Source organism: Drosophila elegans, unplaced genomic scaffold (assembly GCF_018152505.1).
Source record: "Drosophila elegans isolate 14027-0461.03 unplaced genomic scaffold, ASM1815250v1 contig_814, whole genome shotgun sequence".
NCBI lineage: Eukaryota > Metazoa > Arthropoda > Insecta > Diptera > Drosophilidae > Drosophila > Drosophila elegans.
Genome location: NW_024546167.1, coordinates 13,358,247 through 13,370,914, shown reverse-complemented (window position 1 = coordinate 13,370,914; position 12,668 = coordinate 13,358,247). Strand labels below are relative to the sequence as shown.

The 12,668-nt window shown below is 46.2% G+C and overlaps 3 protein-coding genes across 3 annotated transcripts; 1 reads left to right on the top strand and 2 right to left on the bottom strand.

Moving 5' to 3' along the window:
* Positions 1-389: 389 nt before the first annotated feature.
* On the bottom strand, positions 390-2,390 carry LOC108138861 (heparin sulfate O-sulfotransferase). Its single transcript, XM_017261385.2, has 5 exons — positions 2,078-2,390; positions 1,695-2,016; positions 1,499-1,637; positions 1,220-1,440; positions 390-1,129 (listed from the first exon to the last, which is right to left on the bottom strand). Exons 1-5 carry the CDS (start codon positions 2,202-2,204, stop codon positions 886-888), a joined length of 1,053 nt encoding a protein of 350 aa, XP_017116874.1. The 5' UTR covers positions 2,205-2,390; the 3' UTR covers positions 390-885.
* Positions 2,391-2,776: 386 nt separating this feature from the next.
* LOC108139032 (ran GTPase-activating protein) lies at positions 2,777-5,045 on the top strand. Its single transcript, XM_017261641.2, has 5 exons — positions 2,777-3,022; positions 3,084-3,765; positions 3,831-4,332; positions 4,399-4,575; positions 4,636-5,045. The coding sequence occupies exons 1-5, from the start codon at positions 2,917-2,919 to the stop codon at positions 4,963-4,965; spliced, it is 1,797 nt and encodes a 598-aa protein (XP_017117130.1). The 5' UTR covers positions 2,777-2,916; the 3' UTR covers positions 4,966-5,045.
* A 255-nt stretch (positions 5,046-5,300) lies between these two features.
* On the bottom strand, positions 5,301-11,529 carry LOC108138946 (DNA topoisomerase 2). The gene is made up of 5 exons (XM_017261525.2): positions 11,284-11,529; positions 9,699-10,286; positions 9,213-9,636; positions 6,133-9,149; positions 5,301-6,022 (listed from the first exon to the last, which is right to left on the bottom strand). Exons 2-5 carry the CDS (start codon positions 10,260-10,262, stop codon positions 5,666-5,668), a joined length of 4,362 nt encoding a protein of 1,453 aa, XP_017117014.1. The 5' UTR covers positions 10,263-10,286; positions 11,284-11,529; the 3' UTR covers positions 5,301-5,665.
* Positions 11,530-12,668: the final 1,139 nt, after the last annotated feature.

Sequence of the window (12,668 nt, the reverse complement as noted above, 5' to 3'; positions counted from 1 at the left end):
GATCAAGTGATCAACTGACGGGTGCTCATTTGCTTTTAGTTTCAAGCGCGGCCAATTAATTAAGTATTTCGCCGCTGCCTGCCGTCGTTTCCAAATGTATTTCAATTTCATTTTCTTGCACTTGCTTGAGCCCGTTCTGCGTGTCGGATAGTCATTGCGTCCAATCGCCAGACAGTCACCTTCGCCCATGGAGCTAGAGCCACAGCTACGTCAGGCCTTAAAGTCCGGCGGAATTTCGTTGGACAGTCGATTGCAATTAGCTTACACAAAGTACAGCATGCTGAAAGTTAAAAGTAACCCACTGATGGCATTAATCAATTCTCAATTCGAACACGCAATCCCAACGACAGCTGTTGATACGCACTACGCTTGGTATTGACAGACAATTATTAACTATTTACATGCATTTAATTTGAATGTCAAATTCAGATTTTGAGCTTAGCCTATGACAGTTACAATTAATGAGAGTCGTTTACGTATGAATACACTTATTAGTTCTACAAAATCGATCTATGGCCTAGATTCTTCCATTCATTCCATTGTATTGTCGAGTATAAAAAGTACATTTGACTAAACGAAGAGATATTGTGCACACAATTGTTGCTAGATATTGCTCACGATGAACTACAAAGGCGTTCACGGTTGTTTTACAGGGTCAAAGCTTAGACTAAATATAAAATTTTCGATTATTAATATGTCAACGATATTCACTGCTAAAGTCTTTAGTAGCGCTTAAGTGTACGAATCAGTTACTCTTAAGTACAGATCAAATCTAAGTGGGAGAATTACGTATTTACAATACAATAATCGGCGTCTCCTGGCAGACAATTAGACCACTGAAGTCGGCCGAATTCTTGTTCTGCGACTCCGTCGCCGTCTCTGCAATCATTTGGGACGAATCTTCTCGTACATAAACTTTTGCACATGCTTGTTATCAGGCTGCATAAGCTTCTTCTTGTTGAATTCGAACTGGGTCAGCGCAAACTCGTACAGATCGTTTTCCATTTGCCAGATTTTAGTCTTTTGTATAGCTCTTATTGTCGATTCGCTCGGCGGCAGCTTGGATGAAGTCACACGCAGATGAGATTTGTTTGAGTTATGGTAGTGCTCACGAAAACCATGGAAAATTCTGTTAAAGAAAGCATGAAAGTAAGTGTTCGCAGGACAGCCCATTGAAAGTACATCTTAATCTGGGCAGTACCCAATGTTTAGCGCTCACCTGGGCAGTGATCTCTCCAGCAGATCCACAAACTCGTACATCTGCTCGGTGACTCCGACTAGGAAGTACTCGTTGACTAGATTACGCTTGGCCTGGTCCAAGGCCCAACTGCTGCCGGGTTCCCAGCACTCGGCGGCGTGGCCACAGAAGAAGGGTATCTGCAGCCACATGTTTTTGGGATCACAGTCGGGTTGTTTCTGCACCACGCACTCGTCAAAGGTCTGCGGATATGGTAAGGTATGCTGGGTTAATATAATCGAATCCTTTTTATATACTAACTATTTTATTGCCCGCCTTCTTGCGCACTAAATTCGGTCGGTAGTTGTCCCCAAAGCGTAGAAAGTAATAGTAGGAAACCAGTCTGTCCAGCGGCTTGCGCACCAGATTTATATAGATGGGCTTGTGGGCGATTTGGAACCTGCGAATTAGGAATGCTATTGAGATGGGATCTGCGGGATTACGCTAATCTACTTACTTTGAAAAGTCCAGGAACGCCATGTGGCCGTGATACAGAGCTGGCTTCATCTCGTGCCACCTGGAAACGTTGCGCACGAATTGGATTTGGTTGGGAAGCGAGAGGACGTGCATATTGGCAGTCACATTGATGTGCAGCACATGGAATTTGTTCAGCTTGCACAGGTCGTAGGCGATGTTGACGAAACTGGTGGATCCTGTCTTTGGCACGCGATTGTACAGCACCACCAGGTGCTCCTCGTAGTCAAAGTCATCGGCGGAAGATGGAGCATGCTGCTGATCGGGGCTCAGGGATTCACCCAGCTTAGACAGCGGCTTGAAGGCTGTGTATTATGAGGGGTATGTACATATAGATGCGCATATTGTGTCCAGGACTTTACTTACCGCGTTCCAGGCGAATCTCCGACCAGAGCAACCAGTAACCAGCGCAGGTAAGCACGCACAGGGCTATTAAAATCAGCCAGTGGGTGGGTCGCAGCACAATCCACATCTTGAGCAGTTTCCTAATCATGCCTAGCGTTGGTTTGCTCTACTGGTCAGCACTGCAGCTCATTTCATGTAATTGCTCACTCGCATAATTTCATGCCGTTTTACTCACTCAGCATAATTTCATGCCGTTTTGCTTGTTTTTTTTATTTCTGCATTCAACTCGGTGCAGTGTTGGTCGGGGCTGGACAGCAGCTGCTCGGCAGTGTTGCAAGACGGCCAAATGAAACTGTCGGAATGTGCAGCTGCAGCAGAGATGAGCAATTGGCTATAAGAACTAACTGTTTTAAAAACACATATTGCTGCTTTTATTTTATTAAATGTTATCAAAAAAAACATACATTAAAAAACGAAAATAAAAATAATTAAAGCTTCAGAACTTAAGGTGCCGCAGAAGAAACTTGTTCTTAAAAAAAAACTCTCAGCTAGATCGCCCACATATGAACTGAAATCCTTATGAAATTAAGGAGAGCTTACAATTCAGTGTAGAGCTGGATCTGAAAAACCTTTGAATTGATCTCTATTTAAAAATTAAAGCTAGATACTTAGCGGAACTCTGTCAGCTTGTTGCGCTTTGAGCATCTCTGACGTGATAAGTGTGACCATTGATGCCAAACAATGCCAAGATTCTAGCGCCCATTTTTTGCGAGGTTAAAATAAATTTGGCAAGCCGGCTGCAACTGCAAAGTACAGTGCCAGTAGTTAATTAAATCAATTGAGTACAAAGTAAACCTATCATGTCCATGTCCAACTTCAACTTCGCCAGCATGGCGGCCCAACTTGGCCAGGAGCAGGGCGTTTCGTTCCAGGACAAGGCGCTCACCTGGGACACAGCTGCCGATGGTGAGTGAAAATGCCGCTTTTCGCCCTTTTTAAATAGTGGCTACATCACGGCTCTTTATAGTCCAGGACGTGGTGGATGCCCTCAACAAACAGACCACGGTGCACTACCTCAATCTGGACGGGAATACGCTGGGCGTGGAGGCGGCCAAGGCGATTGGCGAGGCTCTAAAGCGTCATCCCGAGTTCCGCAAGGCGCTGTGGAAGAATCTCTTCACTCGTCGCCTCAAATCGGAGATTCCGGAGGCACTGAAGCACCTGGGAGCAGCACTCAATGTGGCGGGGGCCAAGCTAACAGTCCTGGATCTCAGCGACAATGCCTTGGGACCGAATGGCATGCGGGGATTGGAGGAGTTCCTGCGATCGCCGGCCTGCTATTCCCTGCAGGAACTGCTCCTTTATAATTGTGGCCTGGGACCCGAAGGCGGCAGCATGCTGTCCAAGGCCCTCATCGATCTGCATGCCAATGCCAAGAAGGCCGGATCCCCGCTGCAGTTGCGCGTCTTTGTGGGCGGACGTAATCGTCTCGAGAATGCGGGCGCCAAGTCCCTGGCCACAGCTTTTTCAACTCTCAAGACCTTTGAGGAGATTGTTCTGCTGCAAAACTCCATTTACTTCGACGGCGTCGAGGCTTTGGCGGAATCCTTCAAGGCGAATCCACATCTGCGGGTGTTGAACATGAACGATAACACCCTGCGGTCCAATGGAGCGGAAAAGATCGCCGAAGTTCTGCCATTCGTCCCTTTGTAAGTATCTCTTTTTTTAAGGAAAGGCTATGGATTTGCTTATTAAGAACTGGTTTTCTTTGCAGGCTCCGGGAATTCAACTTTGGCGACTGCCTGATCCGTACAAATGGCGCCTACCACTTTGGTGAGGCTCTGGAGAACTCCAACGATCAACTGGAGGTGGTCGATTTGGGTTTCAATGAAATCAACAGCGATGGCGGCATGGTCTTGGTGAACGCCATGCGAAACAAGCCCAAGCTGCGCTTCCTTAGCCTCGATGGCAATTACTTTGGTCACGAGGGCGTCGATCAGATAATCAAAGAAATGGCCAAGTTGCCAAATGCTGCCGCGCTGCAACCGTTCGAGGAAATCCTCTCCGAGGACGAGGATGAGGAGGCATCTGGGGAGGAGGATGAAGCTGAGGGCCAAGAAGATGACTATGATGATGATGATGACGACGAGGAGGAGGAGTACGACCAGCATGAGCATGCCAACGACACCACTGAAGAGGCCGACGAAGACGACGAGGAATATGGCACGCTTGCCGAGGAGACCGCCTATGTCACCACCAATGCCTACACGACCAAGGTGAGTGTGCATTAAATACTTACATTACTTTAAAAAGAACTTAAATTCAATAATTTGATTTAACAGCTTTTTAACGACTCGGTCAACTCGAAGGCCGGCGATACTTTTGCGGTCGCCAACAAGACAATCAGCCAGAAGTGCACGCCCGAGGAGTTTTGCTTGAGCCAAACGCCCTGCTCCCAGCAACAGTTTGAGTCTCTGGATCCGGACAACAAGCTCCAGGCCCTGCAGTTCATTGTCAACGTAGGTTATTGGGTATTACACTTGAGATGAGGTAATTCAACTGACATTGTTTGTCAACAGCAATTCACCGGCGACAACCATTTGCTGCTGCTCGTCTTCACTACCTTGAAGTGCGCGCATTTGTCGCAATCCTCGAAAGCCGCCTTGGATCTGGCCGTCTCACTGTACCAGGCCACCTTCGACTACGCACTCAAAACGAAGCAGGAGACCCGTGTACTCAACTATGTCCTGATGCAGCTGCGCCTGCTGCGCTGCGAGGAGCCATTTACGTCGGACTACGATGTCAAGAGCTGCCGGTTCGCACTACGCGAGGCGCTCAAGCAGCCGAAGTTTGCCAACGACAACATAAAGAATTCCTTTAAGACTTTCCTCGATGGGGTGGATGGGTAAACCATGCAGAAGAAGAGATTATTTATATTTCCTACGTTCCAATATACTGCATATTTGGTGAATAAAATATATTATTCATATTCTCTTCTTTTAAACTTGAGTCGACATAACGGGGATGTACATGACTATAAGGGCGGAATAGAATTGCAGTAGCCACTTATAATTCTGTTAGTTACTACCTGAATGAGAGCGTTGGAAATAATAAAATCCTATTTTAAAACATATCCACAAAGTTTCAATTAACATAAAAAAAACTATACATTCATTTGCACAATACCAAACTTAATTTCAATTTACTTATTTTCATTCTGCCCAAAAAATAAACACTTTAAATATTCATAAGGTAAAATTGATTTATTTACATGAAGAACTGTTGAGACTACAAACTACGTTTATGAAACACGTTAATACACCGATATTTTGTTGGTGACTTGCTGTTGGTGGCTTAACTTGCTGTTCTGAACGCACAGAATCAGCTACAGTGAACGAATGTCGCGAAGTTATCTGCTTAAGTTAAATAAAAACACGGAAAATAAAACATTGAAACTGCGAGGAGGCTTATGAAATTATAAACTATCGTAGCGATGAAAGTACTTCCCCGAGGTTCCGGATTCCGATAATGCTGATTCCCAGACGTTGATTTGCTTGTAAAATACTCATGCCAATATTAGGCCAATATGTTTTGCGCCAACCCAGTTTCTCATCCCTGGAAATCGGAATCATCATCATCATCATCAAGATCAAGATCGACATCATCATCGCTTTCGATGATCACGCGCTTCCTCTTTGGCGGCGCTTTCTTTTTCGCTCCTCCGCTGCTCTCTTCATCACGGCCACGTTTGACTGGACGCTTGATGGGGGAATCATCGCCATCATCTTCGGGACTGGACTCATCACCGGATCCCGCATTGCCACCGCCTTCCTCGTCATCGGAAAGCAGCAAACTGTAGTCGATCTTCTTGCTGGCCGCCCGTCGTCCAGGACGTTCAGCCCGAGGAGCAACGTCAACCTCAACCTCTTCCACGTCATCGTCGCTCTCGTCGTTGGATTTCTTCGACTATAAGACAAGAAACAAAATGAAATTGTTTATTTAAAAGATATACGATTTTATAGGTATACGAAAATATATGTACACAATCAAACAAGTGTATATTTTAAGACTCTTACCTTGGCCTTACTGAAATCAATCTTAGCTTGCTTGAGCCCACCGCCATTCTCCTTCTTTTGTCGCGGTTTCTTCTCGGCCGGCTCCTTCTTGACAGCTACCTTCTTGGCCTTGGGCCCGGGTTTTTTGCCGCCATCGATCATGGCATCAAACTCGTCCACCTCCTCCTCGCCAGCATCGGGATCGGCTTTCACCTGCTTGGCCTTTGGCTCCTTCTTCACCTTTTCACCCTTTGGCAACTTGGCAGCCTGAGCCAATTTGATGGACTGCGCCATCTTCTTAAGTATCTCGTCGGTGACCTTGAACTCGATGTGCTCTCCTTCGGGATCCGGATAGATGTCGCTGGTGCCCTGTGCCGCTACCTTGGCCTTCCTGCCCTTCGATGGGACTGCCTTCTGGCTCTTCAGCGATTTGGATGTCTTCAGATTGATGCCCTGCTCCTCGAGGCGTTCCTTCTCCTCCACTTCGTCCAGCTTCGCCTCCAGTACATCCAAATCGTCCAGCCAGAGCAGCTCCGGAGTCTTCTTGATGAGATCCGCCAGTTCGGCGAGCTTGGCATCGCGCTGCTTCAGCAGCTCGTTCTTCCTCTCTTCGGTCAACATCCACATGGACATGCCGAGCAGGTAGTCGAACTTCTTGACATCCGTGAGCTTCTTGAAAGCCTTCTCAGGATCAACATCCTTCTCCTTTTTAACCTTTGCACTGCTGCTACTGCTGGGAGCCGCCCCCTCCTCCTCGTCGTCGTCGTCTGGTGCCTCAGCATCCTCCATCTTGATGCGGCGCTGCCACTCCTTGACGGGATCGGGACGGTAGCCGCGCTTTAGCAACTCATCGCACATCGCCTTGCGCTGCTTGTTCTCCACGACCAGCGTCTTCTCGCACTTCTCGAGGATAAAGCGTGCCTGGTCGCTCAGCCGATCGGACTGCGCCGTCAGTTGGCCCACCAAAAAGTCCTTTCGACGCGCGTAGTACTCCAGCCGCAGCTTGTAAAACTCTTTAAGGATATCGATAGAGGTGGGGAAGCGTCGTAGGCAATTGTTTTGGTCAAAAGCGTGCATCTGGTTGGTGGACAGCGTGGTGGTGAGTTTAAACACCCGATAGAAGCCACCATCCTCGGCTTGAATGCGTTCAAACTCGCCACTGGCGAAGGAGACCACAAAGCGAACGGTGGTGTCCGTATGATACTCCCTGTAGTCGGACACAATGGCCTTGACCTTATCGGTGCCGTTTGATAGAGCCTCCAGCACGTTTTCCTTATAGTTCTGCGTCCAAACACCCACAGGAAGTTCGGTGATTTCCACCCGGTTGCCTGGCAGGATTTGGATGTTTCCCGTCTGCACGTACCGACCATCCGATACGTACTCCATGCAACCTTTGAAGTTCTTGTACCAAGGATGCATCACCTTCGGCTCTTCTCCGTTGATCATGGCTCTCAGGTTGCGCATTACCTCGCGGGGATTGTGATTCGCTATCTTGGTGGACCAACCAGTTCCGATACCCTCGGCGCCGTTGATCAGGACCATCGGTATGATGGGCAAGTACCACAAGGGCTCGATTTTCTGGCCATCGTCCACCTGGTAATCCAGCAGCGGATCGTCCAAGGGATGGTAGATCAGTCGCGTCAGGGGAGACATTATGGTGAAAATGTAACGAGCGCTGGCGCAATCCTTGCCGCCCGTCAAGCGAGTACCGAACTGACCGCGTGGCTCCAGCAGATTGATGTTGTTTGCGCCCACAAAGTTCTGGGCCAGATTCACGATGGTCATCTGCAACGAGACCTCGCCGTGATGGTAGGCCGACATCTCTGCCACCGAACCGGATAGCTGGGCGACCTTCACCTCACGCTTGTCGTTCCTCTTGAAGCAGGTGAACATCACCTTGCGCTGGCCGGGCTTCAGCCCATCGACCAGACTGGGAATAGAGCGCTCGTTGTCCGCATTCGAGAACAGAATCAACTCCAGGTTGATAAAGTCTGCATAGGAAATGTGCTTGGTTCCCTTGGCGTACAGATAGCGCTCGGGCAGACCCAGCTCCTTGCGCCGCTTTACCTCGTCCATGTGGTTGGTTAGCCACACCTTCCTAGACTCGATGTGCTTCTTTGAGAATGCCATCACGATGCTCTCATCGTCCACCGAACCGTCGTACTTGAAGAGGATGCGATGACGCTCCATGTCCTGGAAGTACTCCTTCGCCTCCTTGGAGGTCGAAGTACCCAAACCCTTGTAGTACTTTATATTGTAGGTGTGGTGGTTGGCCGTATCGTTCTTCCACTCCTCGAACTCGGGCAGTGAGTAGAACGAGAGCTCCTCGTTCTTTTTGGATGCCTTCACAATCGGCGTGATGAACTCCTCCAGGAAGGGCAATCGCAGCAGTTCTGGCCAATTGGTATGGATGAAGTTGATCAGCAGACCCTTGATGTGGGAACCGTCCTGATCCTGATCTGTCATGATCATCAGTCTGCCGTAGCGCAGTGTCTTCAGATCATCTTCGTTGAGATACTTCTTTTTGTACTGCAACCCAATGATCTTGCACAAGTTGTTGATCTCGGCATTCTCCGACAGTTGCTTAAAGTTAGCCTCGCGCACATTGAGAAGTTTACCCCTTAGCGGGAATACTCCATAGAAATTTCGACCGATGACGCCCAAACCAGAGACCGCCAAAGACTTGGCTGAATCTCCCTCAGTGAGGATGAGGGTACAGTTGATCGAGTTTTTGCCACCGGCCTCGTTAGCGTCCTCCAGCTTGGGAATGCCCTTAATTTTGCTCGACTTGCGTCCGCCCGTCTTGGCAATATCGTTCTGGGCCTTGAATTTGGCCCACGCTAGCACAGACTCCACGATGCCCGATTTGGACACGTTCGTGATGAACTTCTCGGAAAGGGTGCACTTGGAGCCGAAACCCTTTTGCTGCAACGTCATGTTTTCCTTGGTCTGCGAGTCGAACGTTGGATTTTCAATCAGACAGTTGACGAAAACCCATAGATGATTTCGCACCTGGAAGGGCTTGATGTTGATGCCGCCTAAAAGCGATTGCAAATTATTAGTATGAGAACGTAGTTGTTTGAAAAACCCTTAAAACCCACCTTTGTTCTTTTTCTTCAGCACATCGATCAGCTGCTTAATAATACTGTCCACCACATGGTCCACATGCCGACCACCTTTATAGGTGCATATCGAGTTGACGAACGAGACCTGCTGGAAACCGCGATCCGAAGGACAGCAGGCCACCTCCCACCGCTCGTTGGCTACCTCGTGCACGATCTTAATGGGTGGACCACTGTCCTCGTCCGTGCTCTTGACGTGCAAATCGATGTAGTCCTTGAAGTTCCTCACCGTCAGCTTGGTGCCGTTGAGGAAGACGGACACGCCCTTGGATGAAGCGGCCACGTCGTAGGCGCGTCGCGACATCAACGCCACAATGTCTTCATCGAGGCGTTCCATCTTAAACTTGGCCAAATCGGGACTGAAGGTGATGCGGGTAAAATCGGTGCCCATAAAGTCCTTGATCTGTGGGTTTATCAATTGATTAGTTGATGTTTTGGAACAGGCATTTGGCATTTAGTAGTTACCTTCGCATCCGAGGCCTTTTGCATGTTGTCGCCCCAGGTCTGCTTGAAGCTCCTCTTGTACTCCTTCGTGGCGGTCTCCACGGTGAAGCTGGTGGAGAAGATGTTGCAAAGTTTCGCTCCGTAGCCGTTCCTGCCGCCGGTGACCTTCTTCTCGTCATCGTTGTAGTTCGAGGAGGTCAGCAGGTGGCCGAAGATCATCGTGGGCACGTACATCTTTTGCTCCTTGTGCATGGTGACGGGAATACCCTGACCGTTGTTCCACACGGACACCACATTTCGCTCAGGATCAATGTCCACCTTGATGGTGTTCATGCTCTTGTCGCGCTGCTTGTTGTCCGCCGCATTCACAAGGATCTCATCGAAGATCTTGTACAGGCCGGGCACGAATGTGATCTCCTTCTGCACCATCCGGTTTTGCGTGGCATCGTACACCCACATCAGCTCCTTGGTGAACTCCACGGACCCAATGTACGAGTCCGGGCGCAGCAGGATGTGCTCCAGCTGCGACTTCTTCTGATACATCTGCTCGATGGACATGGCCGATGCCTTGCTGCCGTTCTCCATTATGCCGCTGTGCTTTTGCTGGATCTTTAAAATGTCCACAAAAAAATATTTGTTTATTTAGTGAAGCGACTGTACACAGAACTATTCCCAGCTACAGCCTTAGGCGCTGCTATTAATCACTTTGCTCTATACGTCTGTCTTTTTTGTCAGAATAAGCAGAAACAGAAAACTGTAGAGCGTGTTAGTTATCACATTCACGGAATGAAAATATATCAAATATTTTTTTTTATGTTTAATGGTTTCTTTAAATGCATTTAAAGGTTTTTTTTTTTAAGGAATGTATAGAAAATTTTACTAAAGTAATATAATATCAGGTTTAATATATATTAGATTTTTTCCAATGGAAATAGTCCTATAACTTTTTTGTACCCTCTCTACATCGACTTCGCATAGAATCACCCTTAATGACGGCACACTGTACTCACGGCGACAGCAAAATAAAAAACAAACGCGCGCGCGCGCACTTAGTGCAATATTTGGCCAGACAAAACCTGGAAGGGGACTACGCCAAAGGGGAATATGTTAGGTAGGGCTGACTGAAACTACTTAAAGTTTTTTTTTAAACCAATTTAAATCAGACTATTTTGTTTGTTTAAATCAGACTATTGTTTAGAAAACCATTGCACCCGCGGGCATTACTGTACTGGGAACAGATTTTCAGCAAATTTGGCGGCAACTCTGCGATTGGCGTGCGTCTGTATGTGTGCGTTAGTGCGTGTGTTATTGGCATTTGCCGGTAATTGATAAAATTACATATTTATTTATAGGTTGTACAACAATTTGTACTTGTATAAAAATTCTTTTAAAGGCGCAACTGAGCGTGGCTTGGCTTGCGGCACGTGGGAAGAATTTTTTGCACATTTGAATTGTGCTCTCTATACCGGTAGCGCCATTTTTAATTTGCAAGCGACGCTGCCGGAGAATTGCGAAATTTACTGTTTTACAAGACCGTTCCAAGCATTTAACCTTTTATTTCGGTCTGCCTGCATTTTAATCACATTATATGCTATTTCCTTCTTACCTGATTAAAAAGTTGCAGAGGTTTTGCAGTTATTTTTTGCTGCCGCCGACAATCAAAGCGCAGCCAAGTTTGTTGTTGCAGGCGAAAAACGAGGCGACGCACTACAATTTTTAATATGTATGTGCGTCCTCGCGTCTACTGCCTTTCGGAAAAACTGGTACAGATCGCGGCAAACTATTAAAATACACACATTTATCCACTTTTCGTAAACCGACAACAAAAAAGTGAATTGACTCTCAGTGTGGCTGCGAAGAAGTCGGAGGAATATACCGCCCGGCTCTCAAAAATACCAAATCATACCATTTTCTTTTAGAAAAAAATACCATAAATATATCTGGGGTATTCCATGAAATTTTAACGGCATTTTGCCAGCTGTTTCAGAAAAATTCAAATTTTCAATATCTCCGCAATTTGAGAAGACACAGAATTGCAAATTGATCTTAATGATCACTTTCTTTAGTTAGTGAAGTATATACTATTGTATGTACCTATTTGCATATAAACCACATGAAAATAGAATTTAAATAAACAAATTTATTGCAATTTAGCTTGAGTAAAACTTTTACGCCGGATAGCCAGGGGTGAATAGGTTTTTTTTTTTTTTAAAAGCATATTTATAATTAAGTTTAGGGAATTTTTATGTGACATCATTAACAATTGTTTTATAAATATTTATTACTTGTACCTGCAAATAAAATTGAATTATTTTTTCTTCACATTACTTAGCCATATTTTATGTAATATCCATATAGCTACAGTTTATTTAATTTATACCTCCAAATAAAGCCAATCAGTTTAAAATCAAAGTTAAGGATTAAATTACAAAAATTTGTACAATTACAATCAATTAACCACCTGGTAGTATGATTTTTTCAAAGCCATTTGCTTAGGTGCCCATAGCCAAGAGCATGGTTAAAAGCGAACTGGTTTTTTTTCTGCTGTTGACTGACCTTGCCCAACAAGACGTCATAAAGGGGCAGGAACAGTCCCCATCCCGTTGCGATTTTCACTGCAAAACAGAAACAAGTTTTAAAAGGTAAACGTTTTGTTTAAAAAGAATATTCTGGATATCCGATCTTTGTTAGGTCCGATTCACTTGAAACGTTTGCTTGGGGCCAGTAAGAACCCTTCTCGCTGTGACGTCACCGAAGCTCATTGAATTTATCCAGCATCAAATCTTGTCCAGAAATGTTCTCTCATCCACAAACAATGTAGTTTCTTGTTTGACAAGCATCAGTTGAGATATCTTTAGACGTGAAGTTTAGTTTGCACCCTATTTAGTTGGGAAATTTTTGGCTGACATAAAATGTCTTACAGGGAAAAAAATTGAATGCATTCCCATTGGTTATTCCCAATTAAATCATTTTTATAAATGTTTAAGCCTC